This window comes from Suillus subalutaceus (genome assembly GCF_016647625.1).
Source record: "Suillus subalutaceus strain FC151 chromosome Unknown DFJ58scaffold_88, whole genome shotgun sequence".
Taxonomy (NCBI): Eukaryota; Fungi; Basidiomycota; class Agaricomycetes; order Boletales; family Suillaceae; genus Suillus; species Suillus subalutaceus.
This window is the reverse complement of record NW_024540337.1, coordinates 144,665-167,789: the sequence shown is the minus strand read 5'-3', so window position 1 is coordinate 167,789 and position 23,125 is coordinate 144,665. Positions and strand designations below refer to the sequence as shown.

The 23,125-nt window shown below is 47.9% G+C and overlaps 10 protein-coding genes across 10 annotated transcripts; 5 read left to right on the top strand and 5 right to left on the bottom strand.

Annotated features, from left to right (window-relative positions):
- Positions 1-14: 14 nt before the first annotated feature.
- On the bottom strand, positions 15-3,276 carry DFJ58DRAFT_798737 (beta-lactamase-like protein). Its single transcript, XM_041390707.1, has 10 exons — positions 3,011-3,276; positions 2,603-2,964; positions 2,274-2,546; positions 1,904-2,219; positions 1,561-1,852; positions 937-1,506; positions 740-883; positions 593-687; positions 507-558; positions 15-457 (listed from the first exon to the last, which is right to left on the bottom strand). Exons 1-10 carry the CDS (start codon positions 3,202-3,204, stop codon positions 32-34), a joined length of 2,724 nt encoding a protein of 907 aa, XP_041241569.1. The 5' UTR covers positions 3,205-3,276; the 3' UTR covers positions 15-31.
- A 54-nt stretch (positions 3,277-3,330) lies between these two features.
- DFJ58DRAFT_798733 (alpha beta-hydrolase) lies at positions 3,331-7,121 on the top strand. The gene is made up of 15 exons (XM_041390706.1): positions 3,331-3,742; positions 3,791-3,890; positions 3,937-4,005; positions 4,063-4,354; positions 4,405-4,444; positions 4,496-4,525; positions 4,571-4,610; positions 4,664-4,716; positions 4,781-4,998; positions 5,048-5,580; positions 5,636-5,877; positions 5,928-5,968; positions 6,016-6,162; positions 6,214-6,630; positions 6,681-7,121. The coding sequence occupies exons 1-15, from the start codon at positions 3,700-3,702 to the stop codon at positions 6,969-6,971; spliced, it is 2,556 nt and encodes an 851-aa protein (XP_041241568.1). The 5' UTR covers positions 3,331-3,699; the 3' UTR covers positions 6,972-7,121.
- Positions 7,122-7,205: 84 nt separating this feature from the next.
- Positions 7,206-9,290, top strand: DFJ58DRAFT_798729 (Tubulin/FtsZ, GTPase domain-containing protein). Its single transcript, XM_041390705.1, has 8 exons — positions 7,206-7,306; positions 7,373-7,452; positions 7,579-7,610; positions 7,664-7,874; positions 7,926-8,227; positions 8,275-8,447; positions 8,500-8,654; positions 8,703-9,290. The coding sequence occupies exons 2-8, from the start codon at positions 7,392-7,394 to the stop codon at positions 9,110-9,112; spliced, it is 1,344 nt and encodes a 447-aa protein (XP_041241567.1). The 5' UTR covers positions 7,206-7,306; positions 7,373-7,391; the 3' UTR covers positions 9,113-9,290.
- Positions 9,291-9,410: 120 nt separating this feature from the next.
- On the top strand, positions 9,411-11,716 carry DFJ58DRAFT_798726 (tubulin alpha). Its single transcript, XM_041390704.1, has 12 exons — positions 9,411-9,554; positions 9,602-9,633; positions 9,684-9,891; positions 9,951-10,252; positions 10,304-10,476; positions 10,529-10,652; positions 10,701-10,731; positions 10,779-10,897; positions 10,947-11,029; positions 11,082-11,116; positions 11,170-11,240; positions 11,290-11,716. The coding sequence occupies exons 1-12, from the start codon at positions 9,494-9,496 to the stop codon at positions 11,389-11,391; spliced, it is 1,341 nt and encodes a 446-aa protein (XP_041241566.1). The 5' UTR covers positions 9,411-9,493; the 3' UTR covers positions 11,392-11,716.
- A 2,257-nt stretch (positions 11,717-13,973) lies between these two features.
- DFJ58DRAFT_730420 (HAD-like domain-containing protein) lies at positions 13,974-15,059 on the bottom strand (the record flags this gene model as incomplete). The annotated part of the gene is made up of 8 exons (XM_041385898.1): positions 13,974-14,031; positions 14,087-14,225; positions 14,275-14,327; positions 14,384-14,532; positions 14,587-14,688; positions 14,743-14,813; positions 14,869-14,978; positions 15,028-15,059. The coding sequence occupies 8 exons, from the start codon at positions 15,057-15,059 to the stop codon at positions 13,974-13,976; spliced, it is 714 nt and encodes a 237-aa protein (XP_041241565.1).
- A 93-nt stretch (positions 15,060-15,152) lies between these two features.
- DFJ58DRAFT_798711 (uncharacterized protein) lies at positions 15,153-15,835 on the top strand. The gene has a single exon (XM_041390703.1). The coding sequence runs from the start codon at positions 15,458-15,460 to the stop codon at positions 15,821-15,823; it is 366 nt and encodes a 121-aa protein (XP_041241564.1). The 5' UTR covers positions 15,153-15,457; the 3' UTR covers positions 15,824-15,835.
- Positions 15,818-18,941, top strand: DFJ58DRAFT_798706 (exocyst complex subunit Sec15-like-domain-containing protein). Its single transcript, XM_041390702.1, has 12 exons — positions 15,818-16,453; positions 16,505-16,799; positions 16,854-16,975; positions 17,025-17,291; positions 17,347-17,448; positions 17,503-17,612; positions 17,661-17,718; positions 17,777-17,860; positions 17,912-18,066; positions 18,119-18,407; positions 18,470-18,610; positions 18,667-18,941. The coding sequence occupies exons 1-12, from the start codon at positions 15,962-15,964 to the stop codon at positions 18,886-18,888; spliced, it is 2,337 nt and encodes a 778-aa protein (XP_041241563.1). The 5' UTR covers positions 15,818-15,961; the 3' UTR covers positions 18,889-18,941.
- DFJ58DRAFT_798704 (ADP-ribosylation factor) lies at positions 18,942-19,955 on the bottom strand. The gene is made up of 6 exons (XM_041390701.1): positions 19,906-19,955; positions 19,827-19,837; positions 19,696-19,777; positions 19,552-19,644; positions 19,273-19,499; positions 18,942-19,219 (listed from the first exon to the last, which is right to left on the bottom strand). Exons 1-6 carry the CDS (start codon positions 19,907-19,909, stop codon positions 19,142-19,144), a joined length of 495 nt encoding a protein of 164 aa, XP_041241562.1. The 5' UTR covers positions 19,910-19,955; the 3' UTR covers positions 18,942-19,141.
- Positions 19,956-20,108: 153 nt separating this feature from the next.
- Positions 20,109-21,101, bottom strand: DFJ58DRAFT_798700 (ADP-ribosylation factor family-domain-containing protein). Its single transcript, XM_041390700.1, has 6 exons — positions 21,023-21,101; positions 20,957-20,967; positions 20,825-20,906; positions 20,683-20,775; positions 20,406-20,632; positions 20,109-20,359 (listed from the first exon to the last, which is right to left on the bottom strand). Exons 1-6 carry the CDS (start codon positions 21,075-21,077, stop codon positions 20,279-20,281), a joined length of 549 nt encoding a protein of 182 aa, XP_041241561.1. The 5' UTR covers positions 21,078-21,101; the 3' UTR covers positions 20,109-20,278.
- An 816-nt stretch (positions 21,102-21,917) lies between these two features.
- On the bottom strand, positions 21,918-22,829 carry DFJ58DRAFT_489090 (protein-tyrosine phosphatase-like protein). Its single transcript, XM_041380635.1, has 4 exons — positions 22,640-22,829; positions 22,306-22,574; positions 22,199-22,252; positions 21,918-22,143 (listed from the first exon to the last, which is right to left on the bottom strand). Exons 1-4 carry the CDS (start codon positions 22,690-22,692, stop codon positions 22,004-22,006), a joined length of 516 nt encoding a protein of 171 aa, XP_041241560.1. The 5' UTR covers positions 22,693-22,829; the 3' UTR covers positions 21,918-22,003.
- Between the last annotated feature and the right edge of the window lie 296 nt (positions 22,830-23,125).

Below are 23,125 nucleotides of genomic sequence, written 5' to 3'. Positions count from 1 at the left end.
ACAGAATTATTCCAGTTTGGGGAACAGTACATCATGTTGCTACCAAGGCATGGAGATTATAGATCTCTTTGCGTACGATATAGTAGATGTCGGAAACGGTACCTTCCAACTCCACTCTTCCTCGGCCTGTCTTGCGTACGGCAACTGTGTCTTGTATAGAACTAGAGGATTGATCCCGCCTTGCCCCAGCGCCGCAAATTAGTACACCCTCACCAACCAATTCGGCCTGAACACCGACTGAAGCCAGTCGGCTTTTAAGTGCAGTCAACTTGAGCTCCCCTATCATCGTTGACCGCGGTAAAATCTGAATGGGCCGGGAGCCTAGTATTCGTGGGGTATGTAGTATGTTTGCATTCGGCGTTGGTATCGCTGGCCCCGAGGGTTCCAAAATGGGTATAGTGGAACTGAAGTGGCTCGCAACGCGTCCGGTCACATAGCCCACTTCGTTGTCTTCGAACTACCAGACGTTCATTCACATGGACTCGAAGTTTGAGGAATAAACTTACCCTTGACATTTTGATAGTGCTCAATAGCTCATCACTCAAGGATATTGAGAAACTGTTCGTGTGTTGTCCTATCTGCACCGTTTCACCGACAGAAGGAGCGTATATCTTTCGTCATGGACCGAATGTTTGCACAACTGTCAATGAGAGCATCGGCAGCAGCAGCCTGGGCATGGACGATGATCTACTCCGAGTACCATTAACATATAAAATGTCGGATCGATGTAATTACTGACCATCTTTCTGGGGTTCACTTGGGGTACAATCATCTTCACCGCGCGACCATCGTTAAGACCTTCCATATCAACAAAAAGAAGTCGACAAGCAAGCTGTATCTCAACCTCTGAAGTAACGAACTTTGAAGGAGGTTCACGAGGGGCCTTGCATTAGGCTTGTCAGTTAAATGATCATTCATTCCACCTAACAACTTTACCTCAGTTTCGCCTTCAGCCTGATTTCGTCTTGCCTCCCTAGTTGCTTCATCGTCTGCTTCATTTTCCAATACTTTACCTTTCCTGAGCCACATGCCAACATCAATAGTTTCGCCATATTCATCCACCCTCCGTTTCTTTTCAACGTAGGGAAACATACGGAAACGGTGGGTCTGGCCACCAGCGCTCTTGAAGAATGATGTTGCTTTGGAGACGTTCCCCTTGAGGTAAATGTCGAAGGAGAGCAGCTGTTTCGTTAATCCCTCATCAATGTCAAGCCCCCAGTCAGCATCGTCCTCATTTTTAGTGATTTTCCGTTTTCGCGGTGAACCATTTGCAGGATCGGAGATTTCATCGGTATCCATCTGGCTTTCGTCAAGTGCACGTTCGACTTCGTCTTCTTCATCCGAGTCTGAGTCTGAATCTTCGTCGCTCTCGTCTTCGTCCGCTTCTAATATGCGTTGATTACGAGCCATAGATGCTTGATGAGCAGCTTCCCTATCCTTTGCCGCCTTCTCCTTTGCAAGGAAGGCTTCCAGCTCTGCACCTTGAAGGGGAACCTTGGAGTTTATCTAGACGTAGATATATAAGTAACGCGCCATGTAGGTACAAACCGTGCAAGTCACCTTCAGAGTCATGGCTCCATCCATCATGACGTTGCTACCAATTCTACCTTTGTCCCACTTATCATCACCTCTCTGGGAGTTATTCCATTTATCAAAAAGGATACGTCCCAGTGTGCCCTCTTCGCCGCGACCAGTCAGGAGAACCACATTGTCCGGGACCGCGGCGAAGTCAGAGAATAGTAGTCGTGAAGGCCCGTGTGAAAGCGAGGCAGGGACAGCAAGGATTAGCTTCGGCTCCTTGGACGAGTATGTTTGCAGAAGGGATTGCGGACTAGGAAAGAACTCCAGAAACCTGTACAGCGTGATTTTAACTCATCACCTTCTACTTTCAAGCTTCACTTACTTGAAGCGCAATGCAAATGCTCCCAGCGCCTCGTCGTCTGCATCGTCATCGCCACGTCTCCTCCTAGTACCTCCCGTTCTTCCGCTTCCATCAACACCGACGTCTTCTTTGCTCACTGTCCCACCAAGCCACTCCATCATACTCCGGACGAAGGTAAGCATCTCGCGCCCGTTACGCGACAATAGACAGATGGGGAAGCGGAAATCAGCGTATTTCCAATGCTGATCAAGTAACACCAGGAGCTCCAGAAGACGAGTACTCGAATCACAAGGAAGCAAAAGAGAGGAACGGGACGACAGCGTCGCACTTATGGCATCTGTCCATCAATGACATCAGCACGAACTTATTCGAGCGGGATGAACTTTCGGACCTATCAAAGCAGCGTCGCGGTCCTTTCTTCGACTCGTGACGACGTTTACGCGGTCGGCATCTGTGATGAAGAGATCTGGTCGGGCAAGTGGTTCGAAGACACCACCTGCTGCAGGACGGTAGAGGACAGTGCCATCTATGTGTCGCTCGCGCATGTGATTCAAGTTCACAGCATAGACGATCGTTCCGGCGGAAGGCGATCTTATTTTCCATATGGTTCCGCCTAATGTGTGCCCCGCTGCAAATGGTGTAATGGTCAGACCTTGACACTTTCCTGAAAGTCGGAAATATCAATGTTCCGCCCACGATTGTTTCACGGTTAAACGTTACCTTGTAGATGGGTAGGCTGGGAATATCTTAGGGTGTTTACCGCGTCAAATGCTTCGTGTACCTCTTGAATGGTAGCGACAAACTTCTTGGGTTCATTCTTCAGCTTTGGCGAACGTGGCTCAGAGCCCTCCGCCCCCTCAGCAACCGCAGGTTCGTTATTCTCCTCCTCCTCAACGTCGACTTCCTGTTCGTCTCGAATTCCTTCCACATCTTCCATTGTTGCAATACGAGCCATTGCCTGGACCGGAAGTGTAGTATAGCATGGGGCTCTGAGATCCCAGTGACAGTATGCATAGGCGTACAAGCCAGAATGTGCAAGGTCACCATGAGACAGCAGAACCAAGTCAATCTCTGGAGCATACCTAGCTAATGTTAGATCATGCAGCTTGTAGTTTAGTTGTCACTCACTTTCTTACTATGTCACAGTACTCTTGCCAAGGATAAGTCACCCCATTCCCGGACTCAGTTTCAATATTCTCGGGGTTCCAGTCAGGTGATCCACAATCGAGGAGAATACGAATATCGTCAACCTGTAGCAAGTACGCAAGTGGAACAGTTTGAGATGACCGGGCGGCACCAGAAAAAGGTGTGAATGTAATCATTTGGTTTCCAGTTCAACGATAGACTTGTAGACTGTCGAACTCTTGCAAAAAGAATGACTGCAATAGCGGTCGACCAAAAAGGAAGTTCTATGAGCGTTTGTTTGTTTCTAAAGGCTTTACTTAGTGCCACAGTCTAACGTGATTTATTCAGGAGGTCGTAAGGTCACCTGTATCTTGTATATCATGTTTTGCAGCCAGCTCCGAATTTCTACGCCTCTCTGTCCTCTTGGCTATGTAGTAATCTCACATATCTTATCCGGCAGCAGTGATGATTCTGGACCACATGGCCGCTGTCGAGACTACCGTGACTCCGTTGACCTCCACGTTTCACCTAGCAATGGAAAGTTGCCGCCAAAGCTCATTTCCGTCCTTTTAGCTCATGCTTGGTTGGCATCCCTGATGTCACTGGGAATTTTCAGACTGGCTGTGCGGTACGGCTACTGACACTTCCTCTCACGTCTGCCACGTACACTCTGGTTTGTCCCTTGAACAGAAATGACACTCTCTACATTCTCAGTAGCAATGCATATTACTCCAAGTAAGGTGGTCCGTTTCATCTGTGCGTGCAGTCATTTATGTATCTTAGCCGTCATCAAGGCCCTCTATACTCATGGAAAACGGAAAACAAAAAAGCTGAAGGATAGTGATGAGCAACAAGAGGCCACCGATGACATTTTCTTTGACGAGTGCGTTTCATTGCAGTCAACATTCTTACTCATTGATGTTTTCCAGAGCATTTCACATCGTTAAATCATTCATTCTTCTTGGCACAAAGAATACTGTGGAATCTCTCCAAGCATTGTGAGGTGCAATTTATATTCACATGGTCCTCCATTAACTATGGTCCTCCGTGATCAGCACGAATACTCATGTACCTGCCCCGCCTTGGACTGCTGTTGCCCCTGTGCGCGTCCCACTGCAATCATGCAACCAGGCGGCAGACCTCCTGACAGAATGGTTTGGGCCCGAAGACCTTAAACGTGTCGTTGGAGGTGAAAAGTGGTGGCAAGTTCGTGGTTTAGACGGTATTGATGCTGAGTGGATTGCCGAGAAGTCACACTTGCCTGAAAGCGTTCACATAGATGCTGGGAGGAAGTACAGTGAAGAGGAAAAGCTTGTAATGTCGATGGAGCAATTAGAGACCACGATGGTGAGTTTACTGGTTCTGCTTGACATATTCTCTAACTGCTGTAACTAAAGCTTTACATTCATGGAGGCGGATACTATTGGGGGTCTATCAGTGAATATCAATCCACCTTGTACATACCTTCAGACTTAACTTGGCCTCTAGATACCCATCGTTATCAAGTCATCAAATATGGTATGTTCATGTAAGTTCCTGGCATCTTTACTTATTCTATCCAAGCACATAAAATTCGGGGGCGTGCGTTTGCTGTCAACTATCGGTAGGCGTCAATATTTTTATCGTGTTCATGTTATACATAGTCTTTCTCTCTAGGAAGGCACCACAATACCCATGGCCATGCCCCCTACATGATGTCCTCGCTGCTTGTGAGTTCATCGCTATTTAGTTCTGAAATTGAAATCGTGAAGACCGAATTTTCCCCATATGAAGATCTTTACCTGATTCAGCCACCTCCCGACGCTACCCATAAACCCATTCCTCCTTCAAAAATCGTCTTCGCTGGCGATTCGGCAGGTGGCGCACTATGTCTCACAATGCTCACTGTACTGCGGGATTTGGGTCGACCGTTACCAGCGGGAGCAGTGCTCATCAGCCCGTGGGTAGATTTGACACACAGTTTTCCTAGTATCCATACGAATACGGCCACGGTGAGTTTTGAGCATTGCGCATGATATTCCTTTCTGATTTGGCTATTAGGATATCATACCTCCTCATGGATTCATGAACAAACCCTCTGTGTTGTGGCCGGTGGATCCAATCAAAGAAGGCGGTCGCGTCGCCCGTGCACACTCCGATCCACTGCTGAAGCCATGTCATGCAGACACTCCTGGTGCCAATAAAAATGTTACAAGAGACAGTGCCCAGGTCCCGCCCACTGACGCTGAAAAGCATGGTGATTCTACGCCTGTTGATTCCAAGCAAGAAACATCAAGCAGTTCTGCATCAAGCGTTGCCCTGAAATCTCAGGTGAAAGCATCATTGTTTGATGAAGGGAAGTGTGATTCCTCTGGAGGGCACGGGCGAGGCCAGGAGCAGAACAGAAACCCAAGTCATGCGATGCCTATTGATGACCTTGCTGTGAACAATAAGCACGGACCTAGTTCGGATTCAATCCCCGATCTAGATGACATTGATTTTTGGCAGCCCAACCCTCCGAAGGTGCTCATGAAAAATCCTCGAGATGTTCCGCTGGAACTACGATCGCAGATCCAGCATTATGCTACTACAGAGTGAGATACCTCTCCATTCCATTCTTCCATTCATTGACGGTTATTGTCTGCGAAGGCAATTGTCGCATCCTTTAGTCTCACCTATCCTTCAAGCTTCCTTAGGCAATCTCTGCCCGTTGTATATTTTGGCAGGCGATGGAGAAGTGCTTCGCGACGAAATAATATATCTGGCGCATAAGGCAGCCAATCCAGCCGAGTACCCTGTACGAGAGGGTGTAATTAGAGATGGATCGAGGCAGAAAGAGAATGCGCATAAATTTTCTACGCCCACCAAAGTCCATCTCCAAGTGTATGATGGTACATTATTCTTTTTCATTCAAGACTGTCTGTTAAAACAAAGGCTCCAGGAATGTGTCACGTTTTGACGGTCTTCTCCTTCACGAGTAGTGTGAGATAACTATGATCTTATGTCTCATTTGCTGACGGGTCGAATAGGCGGACTATGCGTACCATTCTATTGCGGAATTTGCGAAACATGTTACCCAACATTCGGCGGTAGAGCACCTTGACCGAAATCCGTTCCCCATTCTGCAGCAAACGTTCGGGCCTGACATTCCATCTTGCCTCATGAATGACCGATCGGTGAGAATTCGCTTGGCGGCTGTTCTGTCACTGAATGCTCACTTTTGACAGAGAGACGTGCTGATGGTTCGTGAGCGCGTAGATATCCATGGTCGAGTTCGCTCCATGGAACCAAAAGAGAATATTACAGCTCTACAGCTGAGGCCATCAGAGATTGGCATTATCAAGGAAGAGACTCTTGTCAAGTGGCTGGAAGGCCAAGAGGAGTGGGACAGGCGTTTCGAGTACCGCGCAACCAAGGTAATGAAGAACAGGAAAAAATTCGAAGCGAAGGCCGACTCGATGATTAAGAATGCGAGGCTACGGGGCCTCTTACTGGCGGGAGAGAAGGATGATCTTGTTGAGAGGTCAATAGTTAGGAGATCGAGTGCCGCGCATAGGGCTATTCAAGAAAATAGAAGATGGGGGCCGTTAGACCTGGTGGACGAACAGCCACCACCCACAGCGATTGCTGCGAGACGAGACACAGTGAGTAAGCTTTGTTGTCAACATTTTTGGTGTTTACTGAGCAACTATAGCGAGAAGCGCTTGCTCTGCTTAAGAAGAGCATTTATCACACGGCGCCAGCCACCCACAAGACCATTCCGAGAATGAAAACAGTGGATGTTGTCCTCGCTGCTTTTGATCCCAATGATGCCCCATTCCGACCTCCTAGACAGTCAGTTTCAGAGCAGCAGGTGCGCACTAGTATGCGATACATTCACGGAATGCGAATATGGCATTCCATCGTGACGCAAGTTGACATTCGGATTCGCGCATGTCAGTATACTAATCCAGCTACAGTTACTTTGGACGTAAGGTTGCTGTGAAAGCTGCGGAGGACACGCGACGCGTAGGAGATGCACTTATGGAGACTGGAGATAAGGCTGCTAGCACTGTGAAGCCGGCCGCAGTAAGTACTAAGTAGTGGAGAGGAGTGCAGGATTTGATGATCGCGTTGAGTAATTATTAAAAACAGACGTTTGTGAAGACTTTCGGAACTACATAAAAGACAACACATGTTCGCCAAACTCGCACAGAGAAACGTACTGATGGGGAGGCGTGAGAACGGTTAGCTTAAGTAATCGCCACGTGTTTGCCGCACTTTTAACCCTGCGCCCTTTGATCTGGACCATCACCCCATCCTCGCCTCACGTCCAAACCAGTAAGCTTTTTAGACGCGTCTTTCCGTGTCGTATGATTGCTGATATACAATCATCTTACTTTGTAGCCCAAATTTTCCAGAAATAATGCGTGAAGTCATCTCTGTCCACGTCGGTCAAGCCGGTGTTCAAATCGGAAATGCCTGTTGTAAGTGTCCCACTACTTTTGATATGTGCAATCGCCTTTGTTGTTTTCATTTCAATATTCGGCGCGTGCCAGACACATGCAATTCGACTCTACTAAGTTCTGATTGTTGATTATGTATCTTTACAGGGGAATTGTACACCGTTGAACACGGTCTCAGCGTGATTATCTTTCCTGGGGATTTCCCGCGCTTTCACTTAAATTCTTATTGTAGCCTGACGGCCGTCTGGTCGAAGGATCTCCTTCTGCTAACGATGATGGCTTCAGCACTTTCTTCTCGGAGACGTCCTCGGGCAAGCACGTCCCGCGGTCGCTCTACATCGACCTGGAGCCGAATGTGATCGATGAGGTCAGAACGGGCACTTACAGGAGTCTTTTCCACCCAGAGACCCTCGTCACAGGCAAGGAAGATGCCGCCAGCAACTGTGAGTCCATCAGCATCACTTGGAAATGTAGCTATATTTAGCGTGCCCTAGACGCCCGTGGTCATTACACTATCGGCAAGGAACAGATTGACGTGGTTATGGACAAGGTTCGCCGTCTTGCAGACAACTGCAATGGTCTGCAAGGCTTCTTCGTTTTCCACTCCTTCGGTGGTGGAACGGGATCTGGTTTTGGTGCTCTTATCTTGGAGCGCCTGTCAACTGATTACGGTAAAAAGTCAAAGCTTGAGTTCAGCGTGTACCCCGCTCCAACAATGGCCAACTCTGTGGTTGAACCTTACAACTCGGTGTTGACGACGCACACCACCCTTGAGCACTCCGATTGCTCATTCATGGTGCGTTCATGTGGTTTTTGTATTACATTCTCTTACCCTGGGTTTAGGTGGACAACGAGGCAATTTACGACATCTGCAAAAAGAACCTTAACATTTCGTCTCCTGGCTTCACGAACCTGAACCGATTGATCGCACAAGTTGTTTCGTCCATAACAGCATCTTTGCGCTTTGATGGCTCGTTGAACGTTGATTTGAACGAGTTCCAGACCAACCTCGTGCCGTGAGTTCAATTACTACTAATATCATGAGTTTACACTCAATCCCCCTGCTAGTTTCCCGCGTATTCACTTCCCTCTTGCCACCTTTGCACCCATCATTTCAGCAGAGAAGGCACACCATGAGCAGAACTCTGTTGCTGATATGACTTTCTCGTGCTTTGAAACAGGTAGTCAAATGGTGAAGTGTGATCCCAGGGAAGGCAAATACAGTAAGAGTCACTCCTAATTGCAGTTCCTATTTGCTTATGCGGCTATAGTGGCCTGTGCTCTCCTCTACCGTGGTGATGTCGTGCCTAAGGATGTCAACGCAGCTGTCAGTGTCATCAAGACGAGACGCACGATTCAGTTTGTTGACTGGTGTCCCACCGGTTTCAAACTTGGTATCTGTAATGAGCCACCTGCTCACATTCCTGGTGGCGACCTTGCCAAGGTGTCTCGTAGCATGTGCATGTTGTCAAACACCACTGCCATCTCAACCGCATGGAGTCGTCTCGACCACAAGTTCGACCTTCTGTACTCGAAACGCGCCTTTGTTCACTGGTATGTTGGTGAAGGTATGGAGGAGGGTGAGTTCTCGGAAGCTCGCGAGGACCTGGCTGCTCTCGAAAAAGACTATGAGGAAGTTGGCATCGACTCGGCTGATGTTGAAGAAGCTGGCGAGTATTAGACGCATGTAATCCTCCTTTGGTCCTCGTTCTCGGAAGTTTGTTCCCGCATAATTTCTTTACTATTGCCATTGCCATTGTCATCACGATTTACGTATACCGTCCATTATATCCCGCTTGTCCTCGAGGTTTTTTACGCACTTTACCTGGAACATGAATTACGAATCTCTTTTATCGGTCTCTTTGGATGCAATGCTGGAAGCCTATCAAGCTGCACCGGATCCGGGTCCGTGGGCGTCGTCTCCAAGATTATTTCCAAATTGAGAAATACTTTCTAAGAAATTTTGAACACTTGAAGTAGAAACATTTGGCTCAGTAACTTCTGTTCCCTCCCGTCACGACAAACCGGTATACCAGTCGTCAGCTCTTCTTAACGATTCATCATGCGCGAAGTCATTTCTCTCCATGTTGGTCAGGCTGGTGTTCAGATTGGCAATGCCTGCTGTGAGTGCCCTTTGCGCGTCATAAGGGTCGTCTTAACTTTCGGCCAGGGGAGCTGTACACCCTAGAACACGGCTTGAGCGTAAGTTCGTATCACATTTCAAGTATACCGTTGTCTAATATTTTACGTAGCCTGACGGTCGCGTCCTCGATGAAGCTCACAAGACTGACGCAGGGTTCTCCACGTTCTTCTCCGAGACTGGTTCAGGGAAACACGTTCCTCGCTCTCTTTACATTGATTTGGAACCCGGAGCCGTGGATGAGGTCAAAACCGGTCCTTACAGGTCTCTGTTCCACCCTGAGACCATGATCACGGGCAAGGAGGATGCAGCAAATAATTGTAGGTCACAGATCAAGTTGCATATCCATTATGGGCAGCTCATGGCTTTACGCATTCAGATGCTCGTGGTCATTACACAGTCGGAAAAGAATTGATCGATCCAGTCATGGATAAGATTCGTCGCTTGGCTGACAACTGTTCAGGATTGCAAGGATTCTTTGTGTTCCACTCGTTTGGCGGAGGCACTGGATCTGGTTTCGGTGCCCTCCTCTTGGAACGACTTTCTACGGACTATGGCAAAAAGTCTAAGCTTGAGTTCTGCGTTTACCCTGCACCTCAATTGTCGAGTTCAATAGTTGAGCCCTACAACTCAATTCTGACCACCCATACGACTCTTGAACATTCTGATTGTTCGTTCATGGTCGGTCTTCTCATCCATCTTTTGCGCTGCTGTGTTCATTGAGTTGTGCAGGTTGACAACGAGGCTATCTATGATATCTGCAAGAAAAATCTTGGTGTCTCTCAACCAGGCTTCACCAATCTCAATCGCTTGATTGCTCAAGTTGTCTCCTCGATCACTGCTTCGCTCCGTTTCGATGGTTCGTTGAACGTTGACCTTAACGAGTTCCAAACCAATCTTGTTCCGTGAGCACCATCGCGCTCTCCATGGCATAAACAAGTTGTTAAACAGTTACAGCTTCCCTCGTATTCATTTCCCATTAGCAACATATGCCCCACTTCTATCCGCTGAGAAGGCGACTCACGAACAAAATTCTGTCAGCGAAATGACCTTCTCTTGCTTTGAGACTGGACACCAGATGGTACGATGACACCATACATCGAGTCATAATTTGCTCACGTGATTTCAGGTGAAATGCGACCCCAAAGACGGCAAATACAGTATGTGTGTCATGGCCCTTTCACGCGCCTCTCTAATCCTCGAACAGTGGCTTGCGCTCTACTTTATCGTGGTGATGTCGTGCCGAAGGATGTTCAGACTGCTGTCGCCAGCATCAAGACCAAGCGAACCATCCAGTTCGTCGATTGGTGCCCGACTGGTTTCAAGGTGTGTACCTAGCCTGGGTTTGACAAGTTCGATTGATGAGTCCTCTTAGCTGGGCATTTGCAACGAACCTGCCGCTGCAGTCCCAGGCGGTGACCTTGCCAAGAATACCCGCAGTCTCTGCATGCTTTCAAAGTAGGACTATGCGCTATATGGTGTAGACTGCTGCTAATTTCTTTTCGTATAGCACGACGGCTATCTCTGTCGCTTGGAGTCGGCTAGGTAATCCCTTCTAACACTCTTTGTTCGAGTGGAACACTAACAAAGGTTTCCAGATTACAAATTTGACCTGATGTACTCCAAGCGCGCATTCGTTCACTGGTATGTTGGTGAGGGTATGGAGGAGGTATGTATATCGTTCAATGTGTCCCCGGCTTGTTCATACTTCGTTGCAGGGTGAGTTCTCGGAGGCACGTGAGGATTTGGCAGCGCTGGAGAAGGACTACGAGGAAGTTGGTACCGACTCTGCAGATGTTGAAGAGGAGGGTGAATATTAGATCGTCTATCAATCTGAGAAGGGCGACCACATATCCTTGTTCTTAATCCTTTCTTTTCTTGTCGCATTGTTTCCGTCGCTTTCGCGCGTCTTCCTGATATTTTTTCCGTCCTTTTTTCCGGGACATCTTTCCATCCCAAAAGGATCTAACATATCATTATATTTGCTTTCCAGCTCGCATACTTGATAGTACATGAATTTCTACATGGGTGGAACAGAATGTAATTACCTGTGTGAATCATTCAAGAAATGATGCCAGAGCTCGTGCGAGATGGGCACCCACGAAGAACCAGGACTAGAAATCTGAGAGGTCAACGTTAGGTTTGACATGATACATTGCATTGTTCGATTGCAAGAAATTCGATCAGTGCACAACTAACTACGACCATGAGCCCTAGTGCTACTTGTCGTGTGATCCTGGCGGTGAAGGTCAACACGTTCCAAGCGCCATCGCGGAGGCATCCTCAATCTACCATGAGACCAGCATGAGTAATAACATAAGAACGCCTTGAACCAATGCACATCTGGCAGTGAATCGATGTCAGACGACTCGGGCAATGGGTCGTTCGCTGTCGTGCTTTGCGACACACCGGGCTGCCCTCTAGGTAGATGTCGGGTGTCATTGACTTTCTTGTATTCCGGCAGTTTGACAACAACAAGACGCTGTAGGGTATCGATCAGCAAGAATGGCAAGAGGTGTAAAAAGAACCACATTACAGTGAATTTACGTCCGGCTGCGACTTCAACCTCCTGCGATTCCTGGCTGGGTCTTGACCTACGGAAGGAAAGGTGCTGTCGCAGGAATTGGGGGAATCCGTTCCAGTGGCGTGAACGTTCCTCCTCGGGCTGTGCTTGTTGCAACTGCCTGCGAAATGGGAGACGATTGACGAGGTCCTTGATGCGGGAGTGCCGTGTAGGGTGTTGTGAGCCTCCATCCGCGGATCGGCGGGGTGGATAAGTTCTTTCAGCCTAGACATGTATTCAGTCATGCATTAAGTTGATTGATCGCGAGGACTGACATCATCAAAGAACCCGCGCGGGATTCCAGTACGCACTGGTCGGGACTCTAAACGCGGAATAATTTCCTGCGGAAGAAGCAACATCAGGGATGGCACAACAAGACGAGTGTAAACATACAATCGGTATGGATGGACGAGGGCGGCGGCGGTCATCCTGTATATCATCAATAGTCAGTGTGTACGAGGATGCGTATGGGGGATAAAGGAACCTTTTGTGGCTGTACGTCAAGTTAGCATTAACATTACATGACCAGCAGTGGATGAATCGAAGTTGCTCACCTGTTTGGACTCCTTGTCTGAATCGCTCTGGGGCACTGTCCACACGCGAAGAAGCGCATCGTCACAACCAGTTGCGACAAGCTGACCATCATCGGAAAAGGCCACGCAATACACCGGATCAGGATGCTCCAACGGCTCGCCAATAGGTTCGAACGTGGTCAGGTCAAAGAACCGTGTCATGCCGTCAGCTGACGCACTGGCAACTTTGGTGCCGTCAGGAGCAATGGCCAGTGATTGAAAGAGATCAGTGTGCGCCTCAAACTGTTTGATGATGTCTCCGGTTGCAGCATCTGATATTCGGATGTCGTGGACGGATCCGCTGACCAAACGGAGACCATCTGGAGTAAACGCGACACCCACTGCCTCCTGTTCTATCTTGAGGAGCTCTTTTCCATTTGTTGTATTCCAAATGATGATATGCTTCCCCGTTCCTGCTGCTAGCCTACTCCCATCGAAGGAGTATGACACCGACCACACATTACTCCCCACCTGGAATGGTCCAAGGACAATTTCCCCTGACTTCCTCAGCCAAACGCATACTGTTTCGTCATCCGATGCACTTGCGAATGTTTTGCTGTCCGGCGTAAAGACGACGCTCGAAACTAACTTTTTATGCCCTTTGAACGAGACGGACACTCTTCTTTTCGTCGCTACATCCCAGACCAAGATGCTTCCGTTTGTCGATCCGCTCACAATCCAGCGCCCATTAGGAGATGCTGCAACCGTCCAGACTTCGTCGTCGTGACCTAACAAGGGCTTCCCAACTTGTTGTCCCTTGACTAGATCCCACAGTCGAAGAGTTTTGTCAAGCGAGGCGGTGACGAGGAGATGAGTTCCAGGGATGACAGCCACGCCGTGTACCCATTCTTCATGACCCTCGAGCGTCATTTGAGCCCGAGGTTTTTCCTTTCTAGTGGGTGGCGTAGGCGCCTGAACGGCTACATGGTGAAGTTCGTGAACGCGGGATGCCATCGAATCTTTCTCGGTCAGAGTGAGGGAGATGTCTGACAATCCCTTGACTCGTGATAGACGTGCGGATTTCATCGTCGAGCTTTAACCTGCTAACGGCCTCGTGGTCGGATCCACCCTGCCGCAGTACCGCCCCTCAACGAGTTGTGTAGCCGCTCGTTAAGAAGCGCCTTTGCGAATTGTCGATTCAAGTTGTCCCCGATGGTGCTTTTGACAGTAAAATTTATAGAAAAGCTCACTATTCCTCAACTATTCTGGTGCCAGGGCCCAATAGTCCCATCTGCCTTGTAAACTTTATTTCGTCCATGAAATCCATCTAATCTATTTTGACAACAACATCTATGCCACCACTTGCCCCCATCTTCATTGACACGCTGAGACAACGAGAAAGCTTGAATATGCGAGAGATTTCCAACAGTTGCTGCGCACCTAGACAAGTTGTCAACTAAATATGTTGGGCGATTGGCTTCCATCTGTTCCCTGGTGTGCGATGTGATCAACCCAATCACAGTACATCCAGCGGCAAGACCACTTGCTACGCCTGACGGAGCATCTTCTACAACAAGACCTATAGGACGGGTCAATGTCCTCAACATTGTTCTGACATAATCACTGACACTTTTCCGGCGAAACTTTACATTTTTGTGCACCAAGAAGATATGGGTCAGGGCTAGTGAAGGTGTTCAGTCAGTTCTGAATGTTTCAACGCATGACACTATTCCGCACTAAGGTTTCCCTTGTGTAACATCTTCAGCAGTCACAAAGGCATCTGGGATCGGGATTCCACCAATCTCGAGAGCAGCTGATGCATAGGCACGGGTTGCAGATGTAACAATAGCCCAACATGGCTTGGGATTGTTCTTTCCGGGAGCAAGCTTTGTAATGATCAGTAATTAAGCGCACTGGAAGTAGTATGGTATGTAATTCACCTCATTCATGATGGGGCGAACTCCAGGTAAAAGGGTGATACCCTTTCTGCCATTAGCTGTGGAGGAGGTAACGATGGCCTCCTCGAATCGTGCAGCCTCTTTCTGTTGATAGGCATGAATCAGTATCACGTGTGAATCCACTGAGGAATTGACCACCTCGAGCTCTGTTTCAGACGTAAGTCCACAGTACTTCCTCAGATTGTCAACAGTCCTGACACCATGTGCACCTAATTGTGAAGAGAAGCGACTTACAACAGAAGATCCAGCCTAGAAGTTACTCACTACTCAGGATCTTTGGAATATCTAGGTCAGGATATGTCTCAGCAAACGTCTCCCAGGCTCCGATTACGCCTGCTGTTGAATCTACCAGGGTACCGTCCATATCAAACAAACTGCGATGCTGTTCAAATTTGTCTCCTGGATAGTTTAACTTTGACTTACACGGCATCCACGTGAAAAGTGAGAGCTTCCATCTCTCTTTGTCGAAATATAAGATGATAGAGTCCAAGAGATGAGTCAACGTTCGTTGTGAGTGTGCTTCATGCTGCTAAATTACCGAGTCACTGTATTACCACCCTGGAATATTAGATGATTGACCCTAAAATTAATTGACCGTGTCCCTTGGGTCTCGGCTAAATTTCGGCCGAGCCTACCGTGGCGGAGATATATAATGAAAACCATAGTTTTGCTTGCTTGCTCGGTGGGATGTCCTGGACTCCTAGAGTACTATTATCACTATGTAGCATATGGCACACGAACCAACCATCATCTTTAAGTTGTCGACGTCGCAAACCTTGCTTAGCTCCATTGTCTTGCTGTGCTGACATAGCATGAAGAATTTTTTTGCTCAGCTGTTCTGCGAGACACGATTATGATATTGCTCGTGGCCGGCGCAGGAGTGACTAGGTTTTTAGTAATAGCCCAAGTGCGGGAGCGTTTGGGTTGGATGACAATGAGATTAATAGACAATTTGTCTGAGCACACTCGTAGTACCAGTACAATGTCCCATATCGTGGTCTCATATCGTCCCCAATATGGATGCGTGCCGCTAGACCTCGGACCGACATTTGCGTGCAAGACCGTGTGCTGGACGGAGGTTGAACGGTGTCAGCAAAACCATACGCTAGATCTGAGAAGTTCCAGGAGGAAAGAAGGAAAGAACCAAATAAAGTATAGTGCGGTGGTAGAACAGGTAAGAACGAAAGCAAGGAACCACCATATGCTGAAGGTCCGCTAGTCCCGGGAGAAGGCGGTCCGCCCTTTTCATCATGGGACTCGGGTTGTTTGTATCAGAGGCTGTTGCCAAACAAACGCCAGCCTGGCATCCAAATTGGGACAATACTCTATTGGCAGTCGTAGACTCGTAGTTGCAACCATGGCTCCTCAAAGGCGCCCACAATATACCCAAGAGAACATCGACCAGCAGCTGCAACAAATACATCTTCTCGATCCATCCTCGTCTTCCGAGAACCTCGAACAACTCGGACCTATCATCAAGCAGATTCATGCGAACCGTCAGCAGGAAGCATACCTGCGCAATCTTCAGGCTCTCATTGCAACAAAGGACAGCGAGATCGAGCAAATATGCACGGACAACTATCAAGAATTCATTTCCTCCGCTTCGACTCTTTTCACAGTCAAGTCATATACTAATAACCTCAGGGACAAGATTACAACTTTGGACGCCAGCGTATCTCAGGTCGGTCGAGGCTTGGTAGAGAAGAAAAGAACTTTACTGCAGTCAAAGAAGACAGCAGCTAAACTTGATGAAGCAATTGATACTCTGCAAGCTTGTTTGAAAGTCCTGGACGTTGTGAACCGAATCGGCGAATTAATCAAGGAGGGGAAGTATTGGAGTGCCCTGCGGGTATGTAACGCCACTACTGCGGCCCGTGAGGTGACTGAAAGGAATCAATAGTCGCTGGAAGACATACAGAGTCTGCCTTCGAATTCGCTATCCCAGACGCCATTCTACCAGTATCTCCTGTCCTCTCTGCCTTCGCTGCGGATTCAAATTCAGAATGCGGTGACAGCCTCTATGAAGCAATGGTTGCTGGAGATTCGGAATGTTAGTGGGTTGGTTGGTAAATTGGCATTGGAAGCAATGGACTACCGGACGCGCAAGTGGAGATCACGTCGAGATAAAGATCCTATGCTGAGGTTGAGCCGTGTTGGAAGCGCAGTGGAAATGGTGATCCAAGAGCGGTCTGACAGTGAGTTCTACTCTTTCCCTCATTGCAACCGGTCAATTAACATCTTGCTATTAGCCAATGTTCTCGACAGTGAGAAATTGAAGGTTGATTTCACGCCTCTTTACCAGTGCATACATATCTACACGACGTTGGATTCAATTGATGACCTGCGAAGATCTTATCAAGCAGATCGTAAAGTGCGGCAGCGTTTTGCTTTCTCTTCTCGCCAACTCAATCTCAATGCAGGCGCAATCAGACCTTATTTTACCCGATCCACTTCCGCTCGCCTCCCTGGTCAGCCTAACTCAGGAAATATGCGGATTTTTTATCATAGAATCGCATGTTCTAGAGACGACTGGCAACTTCCGTTCTGAGAGAGAGGTCGAGGAGCTATGGGAAGCGCTAGTTGCGCGTCTTTCATCAGCTGTTAGCGCGTCTTTGGCAAACGAGACTGACCCGGATTCCTTTTTGAGGGTCAAGGAGTGTCTCATTGGATTTGTCACGACGCTGGAGGTATGTATCTAATATTAATCACAAAAAAAAATTCAAAAAGTGACCGCCTTGCTAGTCCTGTTCATATGCCACCCAGTCACTGCATTCACTCATCCTTATGTTGTTCGAGAAATATGCCGGCCTTCTTGAAGGCCAGTTCAGTCGTAGGTTCGATGTTGTAAGTTGTACAAGGTTGTTCTTGTGTCGATCACACTCAAGATTTACAATCCAGATTTTCCTCCAAGACGACCATCTCCCCATGCAAGTTACAATACCATCAGAAAGAGATTCTGTGCTTGCAGTCGTATGGTTGGACCCATCAGAACAAGACGCTCTCTCAAAGTATGTCATCACATCCTTCTGGGAATAAGCAGCTCAGGGGTTCCGTAGAAGCGGTCTCCCTCTCAGTCTGCCATGGTCGCAAGGTTTCTTCCTGTGCTGCCAAGATGTAATGTGTCATTGTTTCCACTTCATTGTTGAGCTCATTTGTCAATATATACCTGCAGATCCGAAACTTCATACAAAAGTTTTATCACTTTGTTGATGGAGTGTCACAACATCATGGCAATATTGACGAACTATTGAACAAGGTGAGCATATTGTGGATCACGATGTCAAATCAATCAAACTTGATTGGACAGTCGCTAGACAAACTGCTTGCGAACCATATCAGCGACAGCATTTCCAAGTGCTTAAGTAGCACATCAACGCTTAGTCAAGTCGTTCAGATTGTTTCAAATCTCGAGCATTTTGAGGTTGCATGTTCCGAACTGGAGCGTTCACTGACGAGTCTCCGGTAAAGTGTTCGTCATAATTCATCTGTAACTTTCTCAAGTCCCTTCCATCAGGTCAACACAGCGGGGTGGTGCTATCCGGCTGTCTTCTTCCTCTTCTTTCGCCAACACCGTCACCCGTGCCCTCCACCGCGTGACGGGTCTTATCACTTCTAAACTAGACGACTTCTTTGATTTGGCAGAGTACGATTGGACGCCGCAATCCCGCGAGGACACACCCAGCATGTACTTATATGAGCTTATCAACTGGCTCACGACAGTTGTGGACTCTCTCGTCATCAAGGAAATATACAAGGACGAGGCATACCGAGGAGCAGTTGGATATATCGCTGAGTGCTTGATGGTGAGCAGGTGGTTCGTCAGCGCGTCAGCATGCACTGGGCGCTCATGGCTTTTCACAACCAGAACTTCATGATCGGGCCTGACGTCCCAGCGATGAACGAGAACGCCATCTCAAATATTTTAGTGGATACAGAGTTCCTGGAGGGGGAATTAACCCGTATCGGCCGGGGCCATCTCAGTTCGGTTTTCGCTGAGCTTCACTCGGTAAAAACATACCCACCTCCATTCTGGCTTTGCTAACAGTGCTACAAATGCTGTAGATGACGTCGGTCATATTAAACGACGCTGTACAAGACTATTTAGTACCGCAGGTCCGGCAGACAACGTATTCCGTTGTCCGACCGAAGAGACTCCAGACACTCCTTGAGAAACTAACCAGATACGGGTCGAGTCGGCGTGACGCCCAATCACGAGAAAGAGGGGAGAGACGGAGGAAGGAAGCGGATGCCGTTGGGCGGGTATTTCCCGGAGAAAACCGATGATGCATGTCGCATACCCTTTTTTTGTCGAGCCTTGCGGTGTGCACAACTTCCTGATCCGTTGAGAGCAGTGCATATCAACCTCTAAGGCTCCAAATTTACAAAAAAACATGAAAGAGAAAATGGGAAATTCAAGAGGGAGTGTAAGCGAAGGCAGAGTAAAAACATAGCAGACGGGCGTATAATTTTCGATATCATAAGGATCAGGAGACAACGCGCGTGCAAGATCCAAACACGACAGAAAACTATATATCGCTTAAGACCGACGCTTAATGTTGGTCGCCAACCACTCCAGACCCTCGTACAGTCCATCACCAGAAGTGGCACATGCAGCCTAACAGCGTCTACTATTAGCGGATCCGATGATCGGGGAAATAAACGACAGACCTGGATATACCACGTTCTCTGCCTAAGCGCTTGTAATCCAAGCTTGTCAGTGATCTCTGCTGCGTTCATAGCGTTGGGGAGATCTTGCTTGTTTGCGAAAACAAGGAGGAGAGCATCCCGCAGCTCATCTTCGTTCAACATCCGTTGAAGTTCCTCACGAGCCTCCGACACACGTTCCCGATCGTTCGAGTCGACGACAAAGATGATACCTTGCGTGTTTTGGAAATCTGAAGAAATCTGATAAGCTCGGGCGATGACGTAGATAGAAAGACAGCATACAGTGCCTCCAGAGAGGACGGATCTTGTCTTGTCCTCCGACATCCCACACAGTAAAGGAAATGTTCTTATATTCGACAGTCTCAACGTTAAATCCTGCGACAGAGTTAGAGGACTTTATATCTTAGGTAAATGTGAGCAGCTTACCGATGGTGGGGATGGTAGTTACAATCTCGCCCAGCTTGAGCTTATACAGGATGGTAGTCTTACCAGCGGCGTCAAGACCGACCTGGATGAAAGTTAGTAAACGGCACTGTGACTTGAACTCAATTTCCGACCATCAAAATTCCTGGAAGAAGGTACAATATCAGTTTCTAGTCGATGTCAGGGATCATGGTATAGATGGTGAGGACTTACGCATCTCCTTCTTGCCAAAAAGACCAGCAAGGAGACGTGACACCGAGAGACCCATGTTGAGCTAGGAAGTGCAAGGACGTTAATGAGTTGTAAACTGAAGGTCAAGAACAAGTTTGTCGTCGTGTGTGAACCACCCTTTTGAACTCCGCCGGTGGCGGTTCACTTCTTGGTCTTCCACGTCTGCCGGTTACATATCTCATCACCAACTATTAAACCAACTCAGCCTTGACACAGACCTTAAGGGGGCCATGCAGCGGACAATAATGCCCTCTCCATGACTAAACTTGATAACACTTCACTATATTGCGAACGTACTACGAATCCCAATTTACTTTCTCGTCCTACCAAACCACATAGAACTAAGAAGCATAATCTACCAACGACGCTTCTTGAGATTGGTTGCCAACCATTCTAGGCCTTCGTACAGTCCTTCGCCCGAAGTTGCGCAAGTAGACTGCCACACATCAGTGCAGGTCCGCATATGGACAGGGAATGCGTACCTGTATATACCACGTTCTCTGTCCAAACACCCGCAATTCTAGTTTATCGGTGAGTTCACTCGCGCTCATAGCGCCAGGCATGTCCTGCTTATTCGCAAACACAAGCAACAGCGAGTCTTTTAATTGTTCGTCATTCATCAGCGCGTGAAGTTCCTCTTTCGCTTCTGGAATGCGATCGCGATCGCTGGAATCGACTACAAAAATGATGCTCTCTGCATTATTAAAGTCTAGATAATAATGAGAGACCATTTGCACGACCACAGAGTGAATGTCGTACAGTACTTCCAGAGAAGACGAATCTTTTGCTGACCTCCTACGTCCCACACGGTGAACTGGAGTTTCTTGTACGCAACCGTCTCTACGTTGAATCCTGCATTTATATGATAAACAAGGCCAGTAGGTCACACTAACTCATTTACCTATTGTAGGAACGGTCGTGACGATCTCGCCGAGCTTTAGCTTGTAGAGGATCGTTGTCTTTCCCGCACCGTCGAGTCCAACCTAATGATCCCGTGAATGCCGTCTCGATATCATCTTGTTTAGGACAATACCATCAGTAGTCCTGTAGGATGTGTTGAGCAGCCCGTTTCGATCGAGACTTTGTGACTGGCACTTACTTGTCTCCTGTTGGGTGAATAACCCTGAAAAAATGTGAGAAATAACAAGTCCCATAGTGTTTCTGTGGTGATCTAATCGTCTGGCCATGAGCGCCTTTATATATTGAGTATTCTCGTGACACGTTCGAGGGTGTTTTCAATACGTGTCCCTGGTAGACTGCTGCGCTTACACGAATCACTTAGATCCTGACTCGCAAATTTCGGCAGCTGCGGTGAAATACTTGACACGAGTCATTTACTGTCAGTGTGCGTCTACTTTCACACTACTTTGTGACTCGCCGAGACTTAACGTTCTCTTGTATTTGATGTTGCCAGAGCCTCTGGTTTCATACGATATGTTTGCCACGCATGTGCAATCGCAGGCCGAGCGCTTTGAGTGTGGCAATGAGGCATCGAGTTAATGACGGTGACTCGTCGGTGAGCTTTCCATAGTGTAAGATCGACTGAACTGAATTATATGCGCAGATTCCTGATGAGATTAGCTTTGATCACAGCCTCAGATTAAGATCTAGCGCTAATGGCCACACGACAAAGTCATCTATGTTACTCAGATTGGAGTTGTTGGTCTTCGTGGCAGGTCTGAGCACATGGAAATCATGGGGCATTATTCCGACACGACAAAAGGCGGGGTAACATATGAAGTAAGATTTGCAATACAAGAGCGATACAAAAACATGATACAAAAACACTTGATACACGAAGTACATGATACAAGAACGCGATACAAAGATACAAGAACACGATACAAAGACAAAAGAACACGATACAAAGTGAAGCCGAGCTGCACGGAAAACATGATGATGCTATAGGGAAAGATGCCAAAAGACCTGTTGTACAACAAGATAAACGATCCACTATGCTTTATAGGTGTAGAATTAGAATGTCTAATGATCGAACTAGGAAGGTATGCAATCGAGTGGCTTTGGATTAGCTTACTTTTTCAGGTATGCCGCCATCTCGATTGAGCGACAACCCGGTTTCTTAACTGGCCTGTAAGGCATTGGTGACCCTCTGCCGCCACGAGCGGTAAATTCCGCAGGAGGGGCTGGGAGCGTATCTGCAGAGTTCAAAAAGAACCAACTGCTCTTGAAAACCAGCGTTGAACCAGACTTGTTCACGGGCTAATTTAGGCCAGTGAGTCTTATCGTACTCGCTGACAAATAGAGTGGAGCCGACCTTTTCTTACGACGTCCATGGCATGCGTCGCGTCCATGCGTTTCGTGTACATGACTAGGAGAGATATTCAGCTAGCCGCCACTGAGCTTAGCGGGAAGACAACTAACGGTATGCGGCGACTACTGTCGCACTGCGGGATAAACCCTGTAGGCAGTGTACCAACACCACCCCTTTGGCTTGCAGGGCTCGGTCAATGAACTGACACACAGCGGGCATGTGTATCAGGAGGTCAGCAGTGTCGACATCCTCTACAGGAATTCGGAGAAAGGTAATTCCACTTTCGGGCAGCTCGGAGGGGATAGGGTCGTTGCAAACGGAGACAATATGGGAAATATTGCGCTCCGATAATGACCGCGGTGATCTTGCTGCATGGATACTGGGTAAAGAAATCGGAAATAAGAGTCTGGACCATACAGCAATCCGAATCCGTGGTATACTGACTTTCCAAGATACAGCTTGCCCTCGATGATTGTGTCGACGTTCTTCCAGCCCATGTTGTTTAGCTGATTTGTTTTGGAAAACTTGCGAAAATGTCTAAAGTCCTGCTCAGAGTCACTGTTGGTTTTGTACCTCCTCGCACATGGACTGTTCTGCCTTCCGAACACGGCTCGGAGAGGATGGAGTAGCCGTGTTTGTGACCACCATTGTTCAGTATTCTGTGAGGTAGAAAAGTGGCGGTGTGGTAAACGGCTTCATAACGGCCAATTTCGAGCGGGAGACGAACGAGAGATGAAAGCAGTGTAATGGACACTTGTGAATTCAAGCGCGTTCACCGCCACCCCAAGCCATGACGCTGAAAACACACTATATTTTTGAGATCACTATTAACGAGACGGATGTAGCTAATCGTGGCTTACGTGATGTCCGGGGGCACCCTCCCCAGTAATCCTGTGCTCTTCCCTCCTTCGATTCTTCTCGCAAGAACGT